The 26,296-nt window shown below is 39.8% G+C and overlaps 2 protein-coding genes across 2 annotated transcripts; one reads left to right on the top strand and one right to left on the bottom strand.

Annotated features, from left to right (window-relative positions):
• LOC138959249 (ubiquitin-conjugating enzyme E2 S-like) lies at positions 1 to 11,926 on the bottom strand. The gene is made up of 5 exons (XM_070330653.1): positions 11,781 to 11,926; positions 8,969 to 9,116; positions 7,445 to 7,635; positions 6,428 to 6,564; positions 1 to 773 (listed from the first exon to the last, which is right to left on the bottom strand). Exons 1-5 carry the CDS (start codon positions 11,790 to 11,792, stop codon positions 644 to 646), a joined length of 618 nt encoding a protein of 205 aa, XP_070186754.1. The 5' UTR covers positions 11,793 to 11,926; the 3' UTR covers positions 1 to 643.
• A 105-nt stretch (positions 11,927 to 12,031) lies between these two features.
• On the top strand, positions 12,032 to 25,771 carry LOC138959248 (ADP-ribosylation factor-like protein 6-interacting protein 1). The gene is made up of 6 exons (XM_070330652.1): positions 12,032 to 12,178; positions 14,597 to 14,742; positions 17,143 to 17,262; positions 18,963 to 19,080; positions 20,250 to 20,334; positions 22,942 to 25,771. The coding sequence occupies exons 1-6, from the start codon at positions 12,092 to 12,094 to the stop codon at positions 23,070 to 23,072; spliced, it is 687 nt and encodes a 228-aa protein (XP_070186753.1). The 5' UTR covers positions 12,032 to 12,091; the 3' UTR covers positions 23,073 to 25,771.
• Positions 25,772 to 26,296: the final 525 nt, after the last annotated feature.

The following is a 26,296-nucleotide window of genomic DNA, read 5'->3' as shown; positions in this document are numbered from 1 at the left end:
TATAATTCATACCATCAATTTATTTGCGACTTTAGTGATACCATTTATTCACACGCAACCAGATATTCATAGGGCTTAAGATAAGAATATATCTGTATATAAATAGATCTACATAAACATAAGAAAAGACACAGGTCTCTGTTCTGTACAATAAAGATCTATAAATAAACCAAGCATGCATGCTGAGCTCAGCAATAAAACTAATTGCTCCAAATCATATCAAAACTGGTTTTCCAAATAAATTAAGACATGCACGCTGAGCCAACAACTCAGAAGAGAAGAGAGAGAGCTGGAGTGGAAAGTAACATCACAAAACAAGTAACAAAAATATTCTGTTAAAAAGAGTTGCAGTTCAGATTTCTTTAGCCCGTCAGATGCAGTTTCAAAATTACCTCGTCAGCCATCCAGCAGTGACAAAGGCAAACATAGCACACAGACCCGACTGTCTTTATAGGTCCTAGAAGCACTGGTCACGTGTTTGCTGCCGCACAAATGATACACAGTCAGACATGTACGCAGATGTGTCATATGAAGATGATGAGTGAATAAGAACCCCCCAAAAGTCACAGCACTGATGCCCAAGCTCAAGGGTTTTTGTTCACACTGTTGAAAATGACAATGAGTAGTCTGTTGAGGGCTGTCATCATAACCGCTTGAGCACTTTCTTCTTTTCTTTCTTCTTCTTGTCTAACGATTTTTTGTCGCCTGCATGTTTCTTTGCCATTGGTCCATCACCACCTTCCCTGGATGAGCATGCGTTCTCTCCTGCTGGCCTGCAAAAGCAAAACAATTTCTGTTCAACATCTGAAAGAACTTTAGGCCCTTCGTGTCTTACCCCTTATCCAATCTGGGACTTAAAATTATTAACTCATGTTTGTCATAACATTATTAACAAGAAAAGCAAATCCTCATACAACGCACGATTGTTATAAGTGATATGCATCATAAACAAAGCAATTATAAGCTGCCCTAGCTTGGCTGCTGCATAGACATTGAAGAAAATTATAATTTCCCCCTTTTTAAGCCAAACTCTACCCAGCTGTGACTTTGTCTTATAGTTAATTACCTGTCTGTTCATGAATAAAAACCATTGGGTTGATGAGGGGAACTTGGGATTGTCTTGTTTTGTCAAAAATTAAAACATTCAAAGCTGTAGCTTCAAAACCATTTAAAATAATTGATAACTTTCATATTATTTTTGTCCTGAATTAACATGACTCTGCTGTGACATTGAAATTTGACAAAGGCCAACCAGATTTTCGCCATGTTTAAAAATTATCAAACCCAAGAAGTGTGTAAAGTTTCAAAGCTCTAGCTTCAATAACATCTGAGAAAACCTCAATGTTAAGTTTTTGTTCACGGGAAAACAGCTTTCTGACTGGCCAGCAGCTCATACTGATGCACACTGCTCAATACAGTGAAACCCGGCTATATTGAAGTAGGCTATATTGAAATCCCGGCTATATTGAAGAATTTTTCAGGTCCCGGCTGAAGTTCTACTTTTTCTTTGTTAAAAAATGTTGGCTACATTGAAGTCGGCTATATTGAAATACCGGCTATATTGAAACAAAAATTCAGCCCACGGGACGTTTTTACCTGGCTATATTAAATGTTTGCTCCAAAGATTTGTTTAGCTTTTTATTATTAAGAACAATGACTGCGCGGGCGCCGAATGATATGACACGCCTCTGTCAGCGCAATCAGTTGAGGAAGGGGAGAGGCCAGATCAGCATCAACTTTCGAGTCAGGAGGTCTCTGATAACAATAATATAGCTATTCTGATGAACACGTGGGGGAATTCGGGGGCTGTGATTGGATGGGCTCTTCCGAATATCAAAGCATAATGCTACGGAAGTCGGCCATTTTTCTCAATATCCAAAAGCATATTGAGAAAAATGGCTGACGCATGATTCCGGTTTACCCATCTGTACCACGGCGATGTTTCTATCGACAACAGCATACACTGACAACTTAAAAAGCTGTTTCAACAACTGTGTTGTGAAGTCGAATGCACTTGGAGTCAGTTTTTCTTCCAAAGTCAGAAAGCGTGTAGCGGTGTGCATGTCTGCGCGAACATGATGCGCGTAAGAAGAAGTTTGTCTGCTATCAAAACCTGAGATCAACGCAAAAATTGTCATTTTGTAATTTTGGAACAACAAATCAAGGTCATAACAGCTATATAATCGCTATTGTGTTTTCAGCGTAGCAATAGGGTCCGATATTTAGACTCGAACAAGTATAATGCGACTCGTCTTCGACTCGTCGGCATTATACTTGTCTCGTCTAAATATCGGACCCTATTGCTACGCTGAAAACACAATAGCTGTTAATATTACAGTTTAACAATGCCGCGGGCCTCTGGCAGCTACGCCATGTAGTCTTGTGGTGCGTAGATCTCCCCGACTTAATTTCTCTTGTTCATGCGAGTAGTTTCCCTTTGTACACTAGCAAAAATGGCTGCAAAACAAACAAGTCGCGTAAGGCGAAATAACAACATTTAGTCAAGCTGTCGAACTCACAGAATGAAACTGAACGCACTGCATTTTTTTCACAATGACCGTAGTCCGCCGCTCGTAGAAAAGGCAGTGAAATTAACGAGCCTGTTTAGCGCGGTAGCGGTTGGGCTGTGCTGCAAAGCACGCTTTTCTGTACCTCTCTTCGCTTTAACTTTCTGAGCGTGTTTTTAATCCAAACATATCATATCTATGTTTTTGGAATCAGGAACCGACAAGGAATAAGATGAAAGTGTTTTTAAATCGATTTCGGAAATTTAATTTTAATCATAATTTTTATATTTTTAATTTGTAGAGCTTGTTTTTAATCCGAATATAACATATTTATATGTTTTTGGAATCAGCAAATGATGAAGACTAAGATAAACGTACATTTGGATCATTTTATAAAAAAAAATTTAATTACAATTTTCGAATTTTTAAACACGTCACGGCCAATCCGGCCTCTCCCATAATGCAACAGAAAAAGGGGCGGGGCTTAGCAAAAATAGCACAACGCGTGGCACGCGATGTAAACACGAACAGGCCAAAGTGCACTGGGGACGCGGGGGCATCAGGGCGCTCTAATAAATCAGCTTCAATGTTTTTGTCAATAAAAAAAGCACAAGATAGTGTCCACAAGCTCTTTGTTTGGATTTCCTTCTCCCAAAAATGTTTTAACCTTTTGAACTTGGGCGTAAATAAGATCAATTTCCTCTCTCTCACCGCTAAACTGAATTTTACCATCTGGCTTTCTGTCTGTGCGAGCAGCATTTCTTCTTTTAACAGCTTCTTCAGAGTTTTTCACATATTTTCGTTTCTGAACATTTGTGATATCTTGCATATTGATTGCGTATTTTGTTTAAATTTACAATACAATTGAACTTTCACACAGAGAACCTTTGTGTCAAAGAAATCAGTCACACAGAGAGAAACAGAATAACAATGTCAAGGCTGTAGATGTCAGGCTAGTCAAACGGACAAAATGAAACTTAGTCTTGGTTGCTGTAACTCAGTCACCGCTATGATGGTACTTTCGCTGATATTGCAGAAAAACAACACAGAATCAGCCAAAACCGCAAACAATAAACAAGTTTAGTACGTTACAACGTCAATGAACAGAATTCTCGAGTCAATTTTTGCATCAGACTCTGACTAAGTGAGTGGGGCAAGCGTCAAACACCACTGAAATGAGGAGGGAAATCTTGGCGCATTTTTTTGGCGGAATACTTGAACAAACCAATCATTTTCAAACTGACCAAGGACAAAAACAGGCTTGTGAACCGAATGGTGAGGGGGGAGGGTACCTCGAAATGTGTGGGTGATGATTTCACAGCACCAGTCCATTGCTGCAGTCTTAGTATAGTAGCTCCACCGACCACTGTCCCCTCCGCCCTCCCCCCTCCCGTTCGTTCCCCCTTTCAACCCCCTACCACCTTGGAATAAACTGCAGAAGACCATTTGCATATCCTGGATTCTTCCATTTGTGTTGCCAGGGGCGACCCAAGATCCGAGTCCCTTTGTTTTCCATGTCCACTTAGAACAAACCGAGTTTAGATTACCCCTTTCTGTTTTGAAAGTAAACTTGCCCATCCTGTGAGGCACTTTCAGGGACAGTAATTATAGTTAGCGGGACCATGTAGACAAAGTCAACGGTGATAATCTGCGTTGTGTATACGCATACTTTGGAATACGGTCTGTTATTCCACCCAGCGAGAGCCTCTAACACAATCAGTGTTGTCGACAGATGAAGGCGGGAAACCCGGAGTGTTTCACATTCCAACATCCGATGGTGATAGTAACTTAGTAAGGGCCAGGCTGCGGTCTGTAAGCTGTATTGCACTGACATCTCTGTCTGTCTGTGGAAATAAATGGCGAAATTTGATTTAACACTTCTCAACATTAACAGTGACCAAGAGAACGCAATAAGGAGACTATTTACTGAGAATCAGTGGCCATTTGAAACTCGAAGGTGTGTAATAAAAGATTCGACTTGTGTACCAAGAGGTGCTGGGCCATCATCGTGTGACCTCGATACAGAGGCTGTCTCTCATGTGTGTAGTACCGTTAGGGTGCAGACGTGGTTATCTGATCCTGGAGGCGATGGTGAAAGCGGAGACACGGGTCCTAGTACAGGGCTCTCTTCTGGGGTAGGCCAGTGTGCCTTTTGTTTTTGCAGCCCTTGTGTGACAAATCATCGCCAGAGGTGGCTAGGTACAGGCGTTAGAAAAGTACTCTACAAAAAGTATTGGTCCATGCTAGACCGACGCGGTGCTTGGAATTGTGCATTGTACTTGGCGAAAAAGACGTCTTCCTTACATCAAGACAATCCAACACGGGTAAACATTAACCGAGAAATGATGCCCGACTGTGTGCTCAAATTAGTGAGAGAGCTTTATTCCAACCCCACAGGAATACCCTATCAAGGCCACAACTGGTGGTAAAGGTTAGTTGCAATTCTTTCTTCATATCCGATGTAACAAATACACATGCACCTGAGACAGCATGTTCTGGAACCAAATTGCCGCATGCCACGTGTTTTGCTATTTTTGGAACGCATGGTGTAAATCTGTGACGTCGGAGAGTGTTGACTCCGCCCTTTTCTTTGAACAAGATCCCCATTGAAATTTTTGTTTACAAATATCTTCTTTATTATGGAGAATTAACCATATCTAAGCGCATAGGGCGGTAAATGTGTGAAAACTAGCTGTGTGAACAAAAAATCTGACACCGTAACTCATGCTTAACCGAGATATCAAAGAAAATGTAGGAGCAGTATTTGTCCGTTGCCTGCAAGAGGTTTGAAATGATTTGCCAACGCAGAAGGTCAGGCTCCTTATATACTCCTGCCGGGCCTTTAATGACCAAAGTCCTAAATTAATTTTTAAGCCTCCAAGCTGAAATTCAATACCAAAGTCCAGCCTTTGTCGAAGACTGCTTGATCAAAATTTCAATCAATTTGATCGTAAAATGAGGGCGTGACAGTGCTGCCTCAACTTCCACTTAGTAAAAGCCGGATATGACGTCATCAAAGACATTTATCGAAAAAAAGAAGAAAAAAAGGTCCGGAGATATCATACCCAGGAACTCTCATGTCAAATTTCATAAATATCGGTCCAATAGTTCTCTCTGAATCGCTCTACACACACACACACACGCACAGAAAGACACACACACACGCACACAGACACCACGACCCTCGTCTCGATTCCCCCTCTATGTTAAAACATTTACTGTTTAGTCAAAACTTGACTAAATGTAAAAAGGGTGAGTCTGACAATTAAAAGAAAAATCGAGCTTATTCAGAAGCTGGAAACTGGCTGCAAAAAAAGAAAGGAAGTAGCTGAGGAATATGGAATGTGTGTTTGTGTGTGTAAGGGAGGGGGGCGTGCGTGTGTGTGAGTGTGTGTGTGTGTGCAGAAAAAAAGCAAGGAGGCTCGAAGAACAACAGCCAACAGGTGAAAGATTAATGGGAATATATCTCCCATCAAACGCAATGTGTGGACACGGAAATAAGAACGTAGGCCTGTAGTGAAAAAAAGTTCGGTTATATTGAATTTCTGAAGGAACAATGAGGGAAATTCAATATAACCTAGAATTGCCTATATTGAAGTTCCGGCTATATTGGAAGATCTTCCCGGGTCCCGTGCCACTTCAATATAGCCGGGTTTCACTGTACTAAGACTCACTGGTTATTTACTTTAGCCCACAAGAAGTTTTTCTTTAAAGTTAAGCTCAAAACACTGAGACCACATCAATGACAAAGACACCAGCAATACATTGTGTGCACACACAAACATACCTACCGTGCACTCTCACTTTCTTTGTTTATGAAAACTTGTTCTCTGGCAAAACCGCAAAATAGTGAGGAACATGTAATTAGTTTAATGTAAAGCCACTAAAGGGCAAGTGATAAATAAAAGCCTGAAATGTACCTGAGTGGTTTTGCATGGATCTCTGTGAACATTTTGGCCCTCATAGAATAATCTTCATACTGTTCAAGCAGTAGTTTCCCAGCCTCTTCATTCAGCGCAGACTCGGGGTTTGGTACAATCAGCAGACACTTCACAGTCTGAAAAATAAAACAAAAAAAGCGTTACCCTTTACTGGTTCATGCTTTAGAAGACACAGTGACTGTGAGGATGTTATTGGTGATGCAGGAGGTGTGGTTCCTTCATGGCCCATGCCATCTGAATAGAAATAAACATTTGACTTGAAGTGTAGGCCTGGCACAACATCAATCAATCAATCAATCAATCAATATGAAGCTTATATAGCGCGTATTCCGTGGGTACAGTTCTAAGCGCTTGTCGAAGAGTTGTCAACACAGGACTAACAAAGAAACTAACATCTACAGACGGACACGAACCCTATCACACACTAGCAAACCCTGATAAACATACAACAAACAACTGTTTAACAACAATGTACACATCAATAGCTAGGTCCAAACAAAATAATATTAAACACACCTCCTTAAAAGTTAACAGTGATAAATGCAGCCAGCATTCTTCATGCTCCCAAGCTACCAAAGAAAGTGAATAGCATTTTGAATAACATCAGTTTTGAATTGCAAACCCATCCATAAAATGTAAAACATATGTGACTTCCTTTGACCCATATTTGTCTCAACCGACAGCTTGTCATGAGTTTTGACCAGGAAAACATTCAGCAGCTGAACTGTTAAGTATGCTTTATAGCACAAAACCACACAAAGCTAATGCTGATGTTTCTGTAACAATTAGGTTGAGAGCATGAATTTTAACTGTCACTCACTCACTGTCAGTGTATTTAGCCTTTCAAACATATCCTTAAAAAATAGAAAGCCCAATTAATACCAGCTAAGACTGAACTATAATAAAATTGCATTTTCTCTCTTTCTCATAAACACACTTCTTTGTTAGACTAGAGTTACAGCTTTTTTATCAATTTATTGTAAACATTTTACTCACCAACAGTATGTGTTTGATCCCAAGCTCTGGCTTCCAATCTTTTTTCAAGGTATTGACACAGATTTCCCCATTTGTTGCAACGTTGGGATGGAATATTTTTGTGAGGAAGAAGGCTTTTGGTGGTTCTGCAGGAAAACTCTTCCCTAAAACCAGTTTCATCCTGAACGATCCTCCAGCATAAGGGGTGCCAGCTGAAACAATAATGATGACCCATGTTACTTTGGACACACAATCTGCCTCTGACCATCAAAATTATAAGTATTACATTAATAAATAGAAAACAACTTTCAAAATAATCTTAGGAGCATTGCATGTATTTGTAACTGTAACTTAGTAAGTAAACCCTGAGCCACTGGTTCAATTTCAAAGTTTGTCAGGAACCAAACTCCCTAATAGGCAAATGGCAAAGGCAGACTCACCTCCTAGTTATATTGAGTCTTTTTTACATTTAGTCAAGTTTTGACTTAATGTTTTAACATAGAGGGGGGAATCGAGACGAGGGTCGTGGTGTATGTGTGTGTGTGTGTGTGTGTGTGTGTGTGTGTCTGTCTGTGTGTGTGTGTAGAGCGATTCAGACTAAACTACTGGACCGATCTTTATGAAATTTGACATGATAGTTCCTGGGTATGATATCCTCAGACGTTTTTTTCATTTTTTTGATAAATGTCTTTGATGACGTCATATCCGGCTTTTCGTGAAAGTTGAGGCGGCACTGTCACGCTCTCATTTTTCAACCAAATTGGTTGAAATTTTGGTCAAGTAATCTCCGACGAAGCCCGGACTTCGGTATTGCATTTCAGCTTGCTGGCTTAAAAATTAATTAATGACTTTGGTCATTAAAAATCTGAAAATTGTAAAAAAAATATTTTTTTTATAAAACGATCCAAATTTACGTTCATCTTATTCTCCATCATTTTCTGATTCCAAAAACATATAAATATGTTATATTTGGATGAAAAACAAGCTCTGAAAATTAAAAATATAAAAATTATGATCAAAATTAAATTTTCAAAATCAATTTAAAAACACTTTCATCTTATTCCTTGTCGGTTCCTGATTCCAAAAACATATAGATACGATATGTTTGGATTGAAAACACGCTCAGAAAGTTAAAACGAAGAGAGGTACAGAAAAGCGTGCTATCCTTCTCAGCGCAACTACTACCCCGCTCTTCTTGTCAATTTCACTGCCTTTGCCATGAGCGGTGGACTGACGATGCTACGAGTATACGGTCTTGCTGCGTTGCATTGCGTTCAGTTTCATTCTGTGAGTTCGACAGCTACTTGACTAAATGTTGTATTTTCGCCTTACGCGACTTGTTTTTTCTTCCAATGCAAAATCCTCAAAAGCAGAAGCCAACCAATATTCATTCCAAAAGATCTACAAAATTATCGTTAGATTTATTCTTCAACATTTTACGTGTCTTTTGGCTAAAGAAAAGCAAAACAAAACTTTTACAGATAGACAATGATATCCCTTTAGTTTAACACTCAGCTCACAACATCTTATATACAAACAACATACCTGGTCCTTCTATAGTGGCTTGTATGTCGGTAATGTCTTCATCATTTGTAAAGATTTTTATTCCCTCAGGTGTGTTCTGACAAAGAGATGACAGCTCTTTTGAGAGCTGTCGAATAACCTGTGGTGGAAGGTTTTCCACATTTGAAACCTGCAATCACAAAATATTCTCGTATTATTCCAACTGAACTTCTTCTTCGTCGTTCACTATTCCAACTGAACAGCTTGCTCAGTCATGGTATCCTGATGAACTGCAAGCCACTCTGCTGCAATACAACCAGAAATAGAAAACTTCACTGCCTCACACTTACACTCACAAGAGATGCTCATTCATGTGCAACAAATAAAATTGCCAGTTGAACTGTACATTCCATGGATGTTGGAAAATAAACAACAACCCAACAACAGCACCCACAGCTAGCCGCTGAACAAATGTTGCAGACAACCTGAAAGTGATACATGCCCTTTAAAATGGACACATTTTAATTTGCAGACTTTGCAAGAAAAGAGACTCTTTTCCAAGTTTCAGTCATTTCCAAGGGACACAGTTTGCGCGATATCTGCCCTGTGAAAAGCCACATATGCCTGTGTAAATGAATTACAAACTTCAACATAAAATTGTTAAAAAGGAACCGACCTACTGACCCGAATCTTTTGGGCCTTGTCACAGGAAACACACATGTTATTTTTTCAAAATGGATTGTTGGCGCGCGGTGCGTTGCGATTGGCACATTCTACAGTTACACTGCCACCACAATCGACAAAATCTATCTAATACATGCCAAACTGAGTCACTCATAGACAGAGGTAAAACTGCCAATACAAGGAAAAGGGGAGCGGGATTGGGCCGTGCTACTAGTCTCCGGCCAAGTCTCTCTCCCCCATCTTTCTATTTTCTGATTTTTCACACAATGTGATGTATGCGGCACAGATCATGGAAAACCATATTTCAAACAATTGAATTCATCTTCAAATTGTTTTATTTCTCAAGTTTGTTTGAAATTATGCCTGTCTATTCCATATCCACCCTTATGTACTTCAGGATCTACAATCATGACAATGGCCAGACTCAAAGCATTGTAGTAAGGGAGCGAAGTCTGGTTTTTCTAATGTACAAGAATTGATGTAGTCATATGAAAGGGGGTTGTGGGGTCCTGCATTGGCAACAATCCCCCACAGACTCTCTCACTCTCAGTATCTCTCTGTATCATTACAACATCAGTGATTATCGCCTGTTATACGATTCGATATTGCACAAGCACACAGACCAGACACACAGACACCAGATCACTGACACGCGCAGCAGCACGAAAGAGAATAAACTCACATGCATCACTTGTCAAGAAATTGAGGAGCGTATAACTATAAGATTGAAAAGGTATGTTCACCATTTATTTAATGAAATCAAAAACAAAAACTGCAATGATGCAGACAATGCCATCAGTTCTTTTGCATTAGAGTTCACTCCCTTCTCAGACTTCCACATGATTGTAAATTCTGACACAAACATGAAAAAACTTTGAGCTTCAGGTGGTTTATATATTCAAAACTGCCATATAATATCAATCAATCAATCAATATGAGGCTTATATCGCGCGTATTCCGTGGGTACAGTTCTAAGCGCAGGGATTTATTTATTTTTTTATTTTTATGCAATTTATATCGCGCACATATTCAAGGCGCAGGGATTTATTTATGCCGTGTGAGATGGAATTTTTTTACACAATACATCACGCATTCACATCGGCCAGCAGATTGCAGCCATTTTGGCGCATATCCTACTTTTCACGGCCTATTATTCCAAGTCACACAGATATTTTGGTGGACATTTTTATCTATACCTATACAATTTTGCCAGGAAAGACCCTTTTGTCAATCGTGGGATCTTTAACGTGCACACCCCAATGTAGTGTACACGAACTGACGAAGGGACCTCGGTTTTTCGTCTCATCCGAAAGACTAGCACTTGAACCCACCACCACTAATATGGCACTAGGTTACGCGCAATATGCATCAAAATATGACTGATACTGATAGGGGGTACATAGCGCCGCGCGTCCCTGATCGCAGCGCTCGTCAACGCGCTGCGCGTTTCGGAATACTTAGCTTACTTTTTTGGACCTTATGGCAGTTCTGATCTAAAAAATAGGTGGGAATCAACAAAAACGAAGTTAAGATACACCACAGAAAGGCTTGCCATCATAACAAGACAGCTCATATGATTCATTCCACGAGATTTCAAATTGGACCTCTGTTCATAAAGGCAACACACTGGGACTACGCTGATTCAGTCGTGTCTGTAGTAGATCACTCTGAATCTGATCAGACAATTCACTGGGGATTCACTGTGTACAAAAAGTCTGACTATCATAGAAATCTCCTCATTGACTAAAATTATGCTGTTGCAAAGAAGAGGGGAGAGAGGGGGGTGGGACACTGCAAAATGGGAATGTACCCATCTATTCTAAACCTAGAGTAAGATCGAAAGCCGAAAGGAAACCGATTGTGTCCAAGCAGGAACTGCAACGGGAAGCCTTCCTCCTTCTGCTTAACGGTGAACTAAAGTACAGTGCCGTACCACTTCTCTGGTTCTGAACCCTCGAAATAACAATAACCCCTGTTTCAAACACAAATACACGACTTTCTCAGTTCTGAAAATCAAAATTTTGGCTTTATTTATCACAACAAGACATGTCTTGAATGTCCTATTTCGGCTTCTTGATGACTTACACACATGTAACTTCCAGGTAAATCTGATATAATCTGACACTTACAAAAGTAAGAACGAAATAAGTAGTCTTCCAAAATCACTTACACAAGACATCATGGATGAAGATGAGAAAGAAACACCAAGTCGCAAAATATTGTTGGATTCGCAAGCACCCCTTTGATTTCATTCGACGTAAAGCGATGCGTTTTGTGCTATATGAATTTCAACCAATCAAAAGCCACGACGGAGAGGACGAAAAGCAAAGCTACTAAAACAATGTTATCCATACAAAATAATGTTTTTCACAAGGGTATTTCATAAATGCAGAAGTCGTAGAACGCAATTGTTTTTTTAACTCGAAAACTCAACCAGAAATTAAAGTTCTGTTTCCTTATAATATTCCGAACCCATTCCGAATGCAGAACGTGATATCGCGATATCATAACAAAACACACAAGATGGCTGATTTGTCGGATATTGCTGTTTCTGAGACTCCGTCTGAGGTAATTTCTCATTTTGACGAACACTTTATTTGTAGAACTAATTTTGAGACTTCATTTCCTGAGCCACCCCGTAAAAACTTCGAAGAAAGACCGTGAAGTAGAACACGAACCTAGAATTAGAACACAGTCTCATACAGCATTACAGGGTAACATATAGGCCAATCACTGAATCAGCTGCGCTGTTTGTACTTTTACAACTTGATCTCTGTACACTTTTGCAGTGATCGTATTTCTTGTTGCTTTGGTGCTGATTTAAATTTCATGATTCATGTGAAGTGGACAGGGTGGGAAGGGGGGGGGGTTAAATTGTGTACAAAACTACACTTTTTTGAAACAGCAAAGTGTGATTGTGACGTGAGGGATGTAATCTTTTTAAAACCAATGCGAGTTACTACTCATTTAGTCATGATTTAAATCGTATAATATACAAAGACAACCACATTTTCATGTTATTATAAAGGGATAATACCTAAGATAAAAAGGCACTCAGATCGCTTCCCAAATTATACCATACGATTCTCTGTCACGATCATTCACATGGCCAACTTTCCAGTTTCCCAGGATAATTACAATTACATTCTATTCTTAAGTTAGCCTGCCATATGATGGTATCGATTCAGCAGTGAGATAGGAAGGATAGGCAGGAGATAGAAACAGTTAACACAAACACCTTTCCACGCACAAAACTGCTAACACATAAAAAAAGATAAAAAGTTAAACTTTTGTTTAAATTATATGTATTTAGTCTTTAGTTTACCAGGAAATGAATTATGAAAATAAATATGAATCAGTGAATGGAACTAGTTTAAAATGAAGGTGATTCTACTCTAATAATTGAATGCTGTAAAGCTGAGTGTCTTACTCTAATGAAACAAAGTAAAAAACTCAAATAAGCGGCACAGTCCATCATCATGGCTCGTTACGAAGATGCATTTTATGAACGTCACATGATATTTTAACTGTGAATGGCCCCTGTGCTGCTGATGAAGCTGGATAACGTGTGTTGCTGAAGTTGTGGATCCAACGCTGGCGCTCTCCAAACAGTTGTCCAGTGAAGGGAAGGTCCGCACCCCTCAAATGGTACCTGAGGCAATGCCGGTGGGAAGCCCTAATGCGACGGCCGAAGACTTGCTACACCACATGGACTGGCCGGTTATGACGACTGGCCTGCTACCTCGGGATTGCGGCATGAAGTGCCGACGTCCACTGCAGACAAGGAATAGAGCTGGTAGAGCCTGTCAGCTCAGACCTAAGGGAATAAGACTGCAACAAGCATTACATTACCTCGCTGAGGGTGTGTGGTCTCTTTAACCGCATTGGTCTCAACCAATGTTTTTGAGCAAATTAAATAATACATAAAAACCAGAGGAAGTTACTGGTTCGACCTTGCCCAGCAACTTGCCGTGTGCCTTGTGCATCCAGATTAAGGTACAGTGGATTCCCCAGATTCTTCAGATTTCTTAAATTCGCCAGAACCACCCCAAATCGGTCAGATCAATAGTAATAGTATCCCTTTAATTGAATGAACAATTATTATGACATGTGGCATGCTGTGGCAGTGGCAAGATCGCCAGCAGCTTTGCCACTAATGTAGCTGTACATAGTGCAGTACACAACAGTAAAATGTCCACTTGACCATCACCTGATGTCAAATATGTTCCACACACTATCATGACTATGGGGCCGGCAAACTAAGCTTTCCTTTCATTATTTTGGTATTAAATTAATTTAATATTTTAAAAGTGAAACTGAAATCAGTTGTGTCTATGACAGTCTTGCACAGACTAAGTACTATCTTTTTTCTACCATGATCATAACCATGAAATGTAATCAGCACTTTTCTTGCTTGTGGTACCAGCAACATTAAAAACACCTTCTTGCAATTGCAATGCACCTTCATGGTATTTATCCACTATGCACCAAATTAGACCCTTTCTGCCTGTCTGTCAAACAAAAGATGGGCGGGATGCACTTTAGCACATAATTATGTATAATAATTATATTCATTCAGTAAAGGCAGTCCTTAATTGAGCCCAAAGTTGACTACTCGAAGACTTCGAAGTCTTCTTACCGAAAACTCGGTGCTTAAGCTTCGTGCGGCCAGCTTCGCGAAGTATTCCGTGTAGTCGACTTCGCCCAGTTAAAGGACAGGTTTTAGGGCCACAATCTTTTTATACCATATCTGCGTTTATCAGATTCAATAGAAGGAAAAGTCAGAAAATACTTCAATTTGTTCATCAGACTCAGTTGATACATCTGTGGTGCAGATATTTATGGAATTCAAGTACAATGAATGCCCCAAGAATTTTTTCTGAAAGCACCGGAACATTAAGATTGAAACCTAAAAGTAGTAAAAGGACGTAAACTATGGGCAGCTTTCCGTGAGAACAAGAAACTCACTCCAGGTGTTGTTTGCAGGAAAGTATCGCAAGACGGGAACTGTATGAGCTGAAAAGAGACCTAGAGGGATGGAGAGAGGCTCTTGTGACCCTGAAAGATTTGCTCACATGGAAGAAGCAATACTACCCTGCCATCATCTTTGGTGTTACAACATTCATATTTGCGTGAGTGACAAACTTTGTGGTGTATTGTATTGAACTCTATGGCAACTTTGTTTGTTCTTAATCTTACCTAGTAAAAACAATCTTCCTTTGCCAAGAAAGTATGTGGAAGAGAGCAGATGAAGTCCAGGTCTCAATGTTGAAAGTTACATGTGATGCATAATACTAATCATAGCAGATCCAAGGCCTCTACCCATGGAGCTATTATACGTTATTTGCGCTTTTGACCAAAATATGACATTTTACACAGATCGAGACAGTCATTGTTCTCCGAGACCGCGATAGCGGTCGAGGTGAACAATGACTGTCGAGATCTGTGTAAAATGTCATATTTTGGTCAAAAACGCAAATAACATTTATGTATCGATCGAATTCCTTTCAGGTACGGACTTTGTTGTTTTGACGATTGAACGAGCACACACACACATGCAATCAAACACATTTATATAAGCTTCATATTTGGGCGTTTCAGGTGGACCGAAACTTCAAACACACGTCATGTACTGACTTTGTTGTTGTTTTTACGATTGAACGAGCACACACACAATCATGCAATCAAACACATGACGTGTGTTTTGTAGTTCCTTTGAAGTTTCGGTCAACCTGAAACGCCAAAATATGAAGTTTTGTAGGCCTCTGACGTCACATGGCTCAAAGAAGGGAAATCCAATGTCCAATCGATACATTATGTATTAAAAATTAAGAGTGTTAGTAAAGCATTAGCAAAGCATTGTCCTGAAAACACCCATATTTACAGGCACACCAGTTAATGACACAACCATTTGTCGAAAGTAGCGTAGGCACCCGGTCTGCTCCCTGCCTAAAAAGGCCAGTGCCGTCCCGTCTTCGAGGGACTGCGTGGGTTTCATTTCGGAGTTTTCCTTCTCCTAGACGAGTTTCCTTCCATGGATGATGAGCCTCCTCTACCCTTGTTTTGAATTCAGAGTGGTCTTCTCTTGGGATAGCTGCCTGCCAGGGTTGACGAGCCTATCCTGCCCGGCTATTTGACCAATAGCTGGGGGTTGGTTCATGGGCACAAGGGCGTTTCTACACACCGGTGCGCCTGCATGCCGCACGTCTAGGGGCCAACCTCCTCCGAGTCCTTGTAGTCTAGCCTGGGGCTTTGCGGTACCCAGTTTACGCCTGTCGCCGCGATGGAGGCATTACATAGGGCTTGTTGTGGAGAGGTTATTATACTGGCAGGAGAGACTGACGCATTCTGCTCTCTTTTCGCGTTGTCCTAAAAAGGACAGACGGCGCTAGCCAGCGGTGAGGGCTGAAAGCGAGAAGTGACAAGCACAAGACACTTCGCCAACACACTAGACACGTCACACAACCGTTTGGCAGGCAGGCACACCAGTGAATGATTATTACATAATATCTATATATATATACGACTTGTGTCTGTGTGTGTGTGTGTGTGTCCGCGATGCACGCCCAAGGTTCTCGATGGATCTGTTTCAAATTTGGTGCCCATATTCAGGTACACCCCGGACACAACCTGCTCGATGAGATATTTCAACATGTGCTCTCAGCGCGCAGCGCTGAACCGATTTTGTTTTTTCTCTGGATCCATTCCCAGTAACTCTTCCTTATCTTCTCCAGTGTTTTCAGCGTTTATCTCCCTTCCTTCGTGTGGCGTCAATCCATATTCCCATTTCTATTTTTAGAAGGTCGCTGTCGACAACGCTCAATCCATATTCCCGTTATACTATTTTTACTCTTCTCCAGTGTTTTGCGCGTTTATCTCCCTTCCTTCATGCGGTGCGCCGGGTCCCCGGCGCAGCCGGGTATTCGGCTCGACTTCTTCCCGGCGAAGCCGTACTCGGCGAAGCGGGTATTCATCTAGTACATGATATATAACTTAAAAGGTAGCACTTTCATCGCTGTCTTGCCTTTTTTGAGTGGTTCTCATTTAACGACTAGGCAAAGAAGAATGGGGCTATCTTTGTTGTTTTGTGCTTGTTTTGATTTTGTTTTGCTGTTTCATTTGCTGCTATTGTATGTAGTTGATTAACCCCGCCCCCCATTTTTTGTATGACAGCTCTGAGAAATTTAGGTCTTAAAACTTTAAGGAGTAAATTTTCAGATGAAGGTAAATTTGCAGACAGTAAGTGTAAATTGTATGATCATAAAGTTGGAAAAAGTAAGGTTGTTGGGGGGAGGGGGGGGGGGTGTTAAAATCATAAAAGGGGAGTTCTACTGCACTTGAAGTTTCAGCGTTGACCAAACTTACAGTTGACAGGGGCTGTACAAATGTAGCATTTACAGTGGCCTTCAGAGACATAATGTTCTAATGTGAAGACGAGTTTCTGCTTTAAAAGAGTGTTAATAAAGTGTCTGCAGAGTTTGTCAAACATAGTCCACTATTTCTTAACCATTACTTTTGTTTGCTTGTGACAGACTGATCTGGTTATTGCAACCCTCTGTCATGACTACATTTGCTGTGCTTGGTTTGCTCCTGACTGCAACTGATTTTACCGTGCCTCTGGTTGGTCGGTACATTTTTTCCTACGGACAGTGGTAAGATTTCATTTTTTTTATTAATTCTGTCCTTTTGGTTTGCGCTGGGCACGCTGGCTTTCTGTAATTTTTATTGCACTATCCCTTCATATGTGTCAGTAATGCTCACAATTATTTATATTCCTGAAACTAAACTTCAGTTCAATTGGCTGGTGGCAAACCAATTAGCTTTCAAGTCCAGACACTCTGAAACTCACTAAATCATTTCCCCTGGCTGTCTGTTACCCTCCTTCCCGGGCTATCTTTGTTTGAAAGAAATCTTAAAAACATTACTTTCTGTATTCCCATTGTAGTTTTTTACTCATTTTACTTCAGCAGAAGAGATTGTAATGCTTGTGACGAGAAATTTAAACTGGTTTTTGTGTGATAAATGGTTGTGATTTGCATTCATGAGTATGTTATTGTAGGTCCATAAAAATCTGTAATCAACTGCTGTCTCACTACATCATAATATACCATATTGTGCAGTGTCTTTGTTCTTTGGCCAGCATCTTGCGACTGAAATATCATATTTGTTAAAGTGACCCCTTGTGGGAAAGAGAACGTTAACATGTTTTGCACACACAGACTATGAACATCTACTCATAGACACGCCTTGAATACACTTACAAAACTCTGCAATAGACATTGTTCGGAAATAACTCTGTTGGGTTTGTATGGATTGTAAAAGAGGCAAACTCTTCTTGAGGCAAACTTTCCTATGTTACATTACCTGCTATTCAGACTTGGTCGTGCGACAGAGTTTTCTTCCACACGAGATAATGTTGACTGTCTAACATAGCTACCAGGCTGAGTTAGACATCAACTAATCGAGTGTGGAAGAAAACTGTCCCATGATCAAGTCTGAATAACAATTATGTCTCACAACTTCAACATAGGAGAGAAAAAACACGTTTTGCATACTCACTCTTTGACAAAGCTAACCACATCAGCCATGCTTGTGGAGAGATTTACTTCTTTGAACTGAACAACTATGAATGACGTCTTGGTGTGTGTGAATGATGTCACAGTCTGTATCTGTTGAAGCATCAAATTCTTTATGACGTCTTTTTGTGTCTACATAAGCGAATAGTGTGTTCTTTCCGTTGTCTTTGTCTTGTCTGTACACAACTCTGTCCTACTATTTCAGACTCACAGGCCTCATGAGCGAGCCACTTTTAATATGGCAGCTAAACTCGCGTATGGAAACAGTACTGTCGCCTGGGATGCCGTTTGCAGTGTTGAAGAATTTGGAAAGAGAAAAAACGAGTAACAGCGGGAGAAATTAAAGCCATGTGTGCATTTTGGGGCTTTTGGGGGGACGATTGCGAGTTTGACTCCGTTCTTGTCATGCTCGGAAGCGTTTTACATACAATCGTGCACACGTTTGCTTTAGTAGAGGCAAAGGAGGAAAGCATGAGACATTATAGGCCAGTCACTAGCCAGGGGTGTCTCAAACACATAGACAAAGAGCACACGTGAAAAGTTTGCCTCTTAACAAACCCCACAGAATTATTTCTGGAGTTTGTCAATTTAGTGCAGAAAATAAGTGTATTACCGTACTCAATTTTTTGGCTTGTGTTTTTTTGGTTTTATTTATTTCTTTTTATTCTTTTTATTTTTAAACTAAATTGGCAACTAAGTTTGTGTGTCATGTGTATCAATGCTGTTTTGCCTCACATGATTAGATCTTGGTTTTATATTTTCAATGTGTGAATCAGGACCGGAACAGAGGAGCGCCAGTTTGAGGACTTATGTGAAGGTATCCTCCACTCCCGTATCCTCATCAGTAAATTTGTGCGGGGGTTGACTCGCCTCAAACAAGAAAGACCAACAGTGGTAAGCATTAAAATGCTTCAATTATACATTGATAGACTTCCATTGAAACTTCTCGGTTGTCATCGTGGATTGACGCCCAATCAAAACATAATTGAAGCCCAACGGAGCAATTTAAGCTTTGGGAGGGCGTCAATCCACGATTACCTCTGAGAAGTTTCAAGAGGATGCATGTCAGGGTTATTGTAATTCAATGTGACGACAACCTTTTTCCTGCTTTTATGCGGATGGAAATTTGTGCTGTTCTGCTCTGTTCCCATACTACTTTCAGTTCACTTACCTGCCAGGGTCGGGTCCCAAGAAATGTGTTTCTGTATTCGTATCTTGTCACTGCTCGTGCTGTTTTCTTTCACATACATTTTTCCTTCTTTTTTGACTTGTCTCTGAACAGCAAACTCACAACATTTGTCTTTCCATCCCAAAAGCCATGTTTGGAATTGACTGATGTAGCCAGGAAGACAGTTTTTGTCCTTGACCAAGAAATATTTTTTGAATTGTAGGCCTTTTTGTGTTGGGGCGGTAGCTTTTGATCCGGTCCGGTTCATAGTGCTAAGTTACCGGCCCCCAGGCTGGTGTCCAGAAAAGTTATTTAGGACTAAATGTATTGATTCAATTTGATTAGTAATCTGAACACCAAGCACGATAATATTAGAAAGAGTATGATGGAGAAAAATAAGAACATTTGAAAAAGTTGTATGTACAAGCAAATTTGAAAAGAGAACTGATCTTTTAACTGTTCTTTGCTTAGAAAATGTATTTACCTTTGATATTTAGACGAACATTTGTATATGTTATATGCTTGCTGTAATTTGTGTAAATAGTTTTTCTTCTTGCACCTGAAGTGCTGAGATTGAGTTTACTCTCTAACTTTTAACATTGAGTTCAAACAGTCAATAGTTGAGAAGAGAGAGATAGAGAGGGAGGGAGAGAGAGAGAGAGAGAGAGAGAGAGAGAGAGAGAGAGAGAGAGAGAGAGAGAGAGAGAGAGAGAGAGAGAGAGAGAGAGAGAGAGAGAGAAGAGAGAGATAGAGAGGGAGGGAGAGAGAGAGAGAGAGAGAGAGAGAGACTTGTTAAATTTTTTAAGGATGAAGAGTTTGAGAAGAAATGCCAGGGTTATATCAGAAGCTATTGAGAGAGTGCAAGCCATCAGTCATGAGGGTGTTCTTGTTGCAGTACTTTGTGATGTTGATGGCAATGCTGGCCTTTTTCGCTTGGATGGGATCCTTCATGAACAACCTGTTTCTCACTTACTTCTTCGGTAAGTCGTTTACCCCTGACCACCAGCACACAGGACACTTAAAATATGACATACCATACACTACCATACCGGAGAAATCTGTGCATGAAGATATTTCTGTTGACATGGGTTGTTTTTTTTCTCTGTGCTCGGCCTTCTTATATAATGGTCCTCCTCTGGACTAGTTTCCTCTGTTGATACTCTCCCTTCGGGGCAGATTCTCTTTGTGAAACTCGGCCCGTCCGAGGAGGGTCTGAATTTCCCAATAGGGCTGTCTGTGAAGGGACACATTTATTTGTTTCCTCTCTCTTTTGCTCTGCTAAGAGATTTTAACAAATCTCAGAAGAAAGTCTCTTCTGACTTTCAATTGTTTCTTTCACAACTTCTGATGTTTTATATAGATAGAGGTTACAACACGAGTGGTTTTTTATATGGCTTGTATTTCAGTCAAGACCCAGCGGATGAATATCAAGGGACTCACGAGACTAAAACTCTGAACGACTCTCGCGCAAGTTCTCAAAAGATATATATAATAGAAATTTATAATGAGAGCGCTGCTAAAAATGCCAAACATATAAACAGGAATGTTAATAGCCTTAGATAAATTCTGAAAATAACTCTGTCGGGTTTGTATGCATTGTGAAACTGAAAGAGTGAATACCCTTGCTTTTACTTGGACAAATATTGGAGGGACCAATCACCAGCGAGGGGTGTGTTTGAAACACATGGACAGGAGCAAGTGTGAATTTATTTGTCCTAGAAAAAGCAAGGGTATTCACTCTTTCACAACCAATACAAACCTGACAAAATTATTTCTGTACATCGTCCATTAGCATGAATTTTTTCTTGAGCAAATTTGCCAAAATGGCTGCAAGAATGTTTTTGCTTTCTGATAACTGCAAACTTGTTCAGCAATTCTGCTTAAATAACAGCAGTTATTCTGCAGTTTGAAATAAGTATTGGAGACAGCAAACGCCAAAGAACATCCCTTATAAGGTGTAGCATGTACTTGTTGCTCAACTGCCTATTAAAGGCACACACAGCTTCATGTAAACCATCAGTTTCTGGTTCAGATACTGTCAGGCTTGTACACACGGTACAAACACTCTTTTGTTTGAATGCTCACCGCTTGAGAACATCCTAGGTGCCCTCCGTAAAGACAGAGCATTTTTGAGTCACTTGAGAAAAAGTGACTCTATGTAATCGGTCAGTGTTAGTCTGTCCGGCCGGCCGTCCGTAGACACCACCTTAACGTTGGACTTTTCTCGGAAACTATCAAAGCGATCGGGCTCATATTTTGTTTAGTCGTGACCTCCAATGACCTCTACACTTTAACGATGGTTTCGTTGACCTTTGACCTTTTTCAAGGTCACAGGTCAGCGTCAAAGGAAAAATTAGACATTTTATATCTTTTCTCGGAAACTATCAAAGCGATCGGGCTCATATTTTGTTTAGTCGTGACCTCCAATGACCTCTACACTTTAACGATGGTTTCGTTGACCTTTGACCTTTTTCAAGGTCACAGGTCAGCGTCAAAGGAAAAATTAGACATTTTATATCTTTGACAAAGTTCATCGGATGTGATTGAAACTTTGTAGGATTATTCTTTACATCAAAGTATTTACATCTGTAGCCTTTTACGAACGTTATCAGAAAAACAAGGGAGATAACTAGCCTTTTCTGTTCGGCAACACACAACTTAACGTTGGGCTTTTCTCGGAAACTATAAAAGTGACCGGGCTCAAATTTTATGTGAACGTGACTCATTGTGTTGTGAATAGCAATTTCTTCCTGTCCATCTGATGCCTCATATAATATTCAGAACTGCGAAAGTGACTCGATCGAGCGTTTGCTCTTCTTGTTCAAAGAATTTATTTTTGCGTGGCCAGCTGGATTAACAATGAGACAAATCGGACGCCTCATTTTGGCGCTAGACCTAACTTTTAAAATCTAAATAATAAATTGAGAGCTTGTTACACAAACATTCTTAAATCATAAAAGAATGATTTTTTCATCAAGATAAGATCAGTACAATTCGAAGTTTTGAAAGTTTGAAAAAAGAAAGTATGTCACGCAAGGTCGTGTTTCCTCAAGCAGACTAATTTTCTACATAGCGCTTGGATCTTTGAAGTCAACTGCCGCCGATAAGTTTGTGTGACTCGCAGCCGATTGTTGTGTTTTAGATTCAGAGGTACACTATTGCAGATACAGCGAGTCGCATTGAAATCACAAACTGACGACTAAATTGTGAAAAAGGAAAGTGGATCACACGGGCTCAGGGATTAGATAAACCACGAAAACAGGTGTGTGGTTTACTCGAGCTAAATAGCCATTCAAACGAACTGTGTCATTTAATGCTATTGCAAATGTGTTCCATAAGGTTAGAACTGCTTTTTTCATGAGAAGATTTAAATCGTTCTGTAAACCATTTGAGGCAGACTGGGCCTTTAGGATAAAGATACTGTCTTTTAAATGGGATGCAAACTTTCTGTTTGTTACTGAGTGTGTAAACCAGTTTGCAGAATAGCATGCATGCATGATCTAATCAGTGTCATGATCCTGTCAGTGTGGAATCAGTGCTTATCTCCACTTGGATATTGTAAACTGTACTGCTGGTTTTTTTTTCAGTACTGGCGGTTCTGATGATTCCTGGCTTGCAACAAAAGGGCTTGCTGCAGAAGTATTTGCTCCAGTACTGGCTCATATTCAAACGCTTGGCGTTTGGGGACCTCCAGACTACCGATAAGAAGAGCAATTAAGACAAATTAATCAGTATTTTCGTTTGTTGAACGTAAATGTCATGTCTTGTAGATGTCTTTTTATAATGTTGTTTATGTCTTTTTATAATGTTGCTTCTGGCAACAGAATTGTTTGGTGAACTGTACATTTATGGAGCTTAAGACTAAATAGGGCTTTCCATTGGGTTTGGGGCATACTGGTCAATTACCTCATTAATGGTACATGTAACTTACATTTGTCCTGATACAAATTTGTTTGTTCGGACACCTAGAGCGCGTAACATGATTTCTTGATGCCTTGCATAGTGCTTAATGTTTTATGCTGGTAGCCTGGTAGACAGATTTGAACGCTACACTAGTAATGCTTCATAGATTTGTGGTCAATTCGCAGTGGTTTATTTTGACCTCAATAGAGATTGGAACATGGACTGCCTGTTACAATTTGTAATGCCTATGCTCACCATATCACCAAGTTTGAAAACACATTTGCTGTTAACATTTTGATGCATGTGTTAAGAGACCTCTTTTGTCACCTGTTTTCTTTTTCTGCCTTTTTCTATTTTCTATGTATCAACGAATTTAAAAGTTCCTTGAAATCCTACTTTTGCCGCATTTAATTATAACCGTCTGTTCCTTTATTCTTGTTTATGGCGTGGGTTCCGATTACTACAGTGCAGGGTAGTGAATATGTCCATTATATTTGCAAAGCTGCATGCAGAGGTATGCAGAGTTAGTTACGCAGATCTGTCTAGAAAGGACTTGCTCTTCTGGGAAAAGGCCAAAGAACTGTCCAGCTACTGTTCAGATCAAGCTGAATGCACAGAGGGTACACTTTTATTTGCGATGACTCTGAAAACAATTGTGCTTGTGCTTTTATGATTCTGATTTGCAGAAGGTCAGTAGAGTTTGTGATGGGAACCGTCTACAACATTTGACAGTGTGTGCAAGTAGGGCTAATGTACGATGTGATTTCTGGGGTTGCTTGAAACTGCTGAGTGGTACGCGTTAAGATTAATGTACAGGTGTGTGCCAGTGTTTGGTGCTGTTTGTTGAAGTGCTGTTTGTTGAAGTGCTGTGATTACTTTGGTGTTGTTTTATAGAGTACATGGATATTTTGTGTGTTGTTTTATAGAGTACATGGATATTTTGTGTGTGAGAATGCATGGAAGTAGTGGCGTTAAAATAAACAAAGAAGACTCGGTTTACACTCATTTTGCTGTTGCTTCAGTGCCTATTTTGTTCTGCCCCTGTTGTTGTCATGACAAACGTTTTTGCATGTACTTTGTAAGCAAGTTAGTTCACATGTATGATTTAGATTGGAGACTGAAGAAAGAGATAAAGTCAACATCATGTTCCAGTACATGCACTTTTTTTTAATGCTATGTATTTATTGCTTGTGCTATTGGTAACTTTTTTTTATGTGTAATACTTTAGCAGTTTATAGACCAGGAGAGACGGCAGAATTTGGGGCTTCCTTGCAGGTTGTAAAGGAAATATTATTTTGTACTTCAGACTGGCTGTAGTCTTCTAACAGAAAGGGAAAACAGGGTGTGGCCTGACAAGGGCAATGGAATTTCCTCTTTTGAAAAACTTGTCCATTTGAACTGTAAGCCGAGAATGCCCCTGTGGGTTGATTAAGATAGAGTATTCTCCCTTCCATTTGTGTAAAGCAGGAATAGGTGGTGAGATTCTTTCTTGCTGTCACTCAAAATCTTCCGATTTGTGAGCTTTGTGAGTTGCGAGAGCATGTTTTTGTCTCATTTCATTTTTCTGGTGGTGCTTCTTTGACATCGTATTTATTTGGAGAATGGCATTTCCATTTTCGGCTGTAAAGATGATGACTGTGCTATGTGAAACTCAGAAAAGACAAAATTATGCTGCTGGAAGGTTGGTGTTTTCATGTTGAGATATGTATGGTACATTTATTTAAACAAATTTTAACTGTTTTGTATCATAATTTGTGTTGGGGTATTTCAAGTGCTGATAACTGTACATCTCGCTTCAAGTTTGATAGTCTGTGATCAGTTTTGGGGTAGCTCACACATCAGTTGCTATTGAGATTTAGATCAGTGCTTTGGTAAGTGAATTTACAGTATTTTTTTCTCAATCTGCAAGTCCTTCTTTCAGTGAGACAGTTGTTTTTTGTTTGTTTTGCATTTTGCATACTTAATTGAGCTGTACTGGAGGATAGCTGTGAATAAATTAGATGACTGAAAAGTCTGGATAGACTCAAATGTAGAAAGCTGTTCACATTGTTTTTACAGGCAAAGTAGAACTTCTTTTTTAACTGTTGATAGGTGTTTTATTTGTGGGACATTTATGCTTTAGATAAGGGAATATATAAGGAAGGAGGAAGGAGCCGTGAGACCTGAAGAGAAACGGTTATGGCGCCAAATACTTCTGTGTAGTTTTACATCTAAATGAACACCATCTCCTGGTTCGTGTATATATGTTAGAATACCAATATGAAAGTTAGTGTGCTATTCAGTTGTGAAGATCTGACCCATACCACTTATCCCTTGTCTGTGGGAGGGCATCATGTGGCCTGCATTTACCATTGCTATCAGTTTGAAGTGAAACATGGTTTTCATGTTATGTGAAGAAACTGTAATATGGTGGGATTTAACATTCACCACTAATATGTAATACTGGTCCGGTTGTGGTGTTTGTATGTATGTGTGATGTCATGAAATTTCAGTTGAATCGAGTTTTCTTGGTAACATTGTTTGTTTGGGTTTTATGTTTATACATTGTAATTTGTATCTTGATTGTTTTCTGTCTCCCCTGTCATCCTTACTCTCTCTCTCTCTCTCCACGCTACATATACAACAACAAAAACATTCCTCCTTTCCAAAATATGTACTCAAGGAGAAACATTCCAGACATTATCATTTTTCAGCAAGTTCATTAATGTAAGCACCTCAAAACAAAATACATTTTCTCCAAATAAACCAAGGCCCTTTGACCAAAAGCTAACAGCAGTGTAATATACAAAGTATGTTGGAATTTGAATTTTGGGAACAAAAATTAACCAGAGGATTGGATGACTGAGCCCAGAATAGCTTGATTTAAGGCCAGTATCTCCCATGGGTCTGCAAAAATGTACCATGCAAATGATATGCTTATGATCAGCTGTAAGTAAATTTATCAAATATTAATCCCCTGTGAAAGATGTATTTTTAAGAAAACAACCACTTCGGTGGGTATCTCAAATGGAGTAGAGTTACAACACTTTAGCTAAAATT

The sequence above is a fragment of the Littorina saxatilis genome, linkage group LG2 (genome assembly GCF_037325665.1).
Source record: "Littorina saxatilis isolate snail1 linkage group LG2, US_GU_Lsax_2.0, whole genome shotgun sequence".
Taxonomy (NCBI): domain Eukaryota; kingdom Metazoa; phylum Mollusca; class Gastropoda; order Littorinimorpha; family Littorinidae; genus Littorina; species Littorina saxatilis.
Note: the sequence above shows the minus strand (reverse complement) of the source record. Positions and strands in the feature narration are given on the sequence as shown.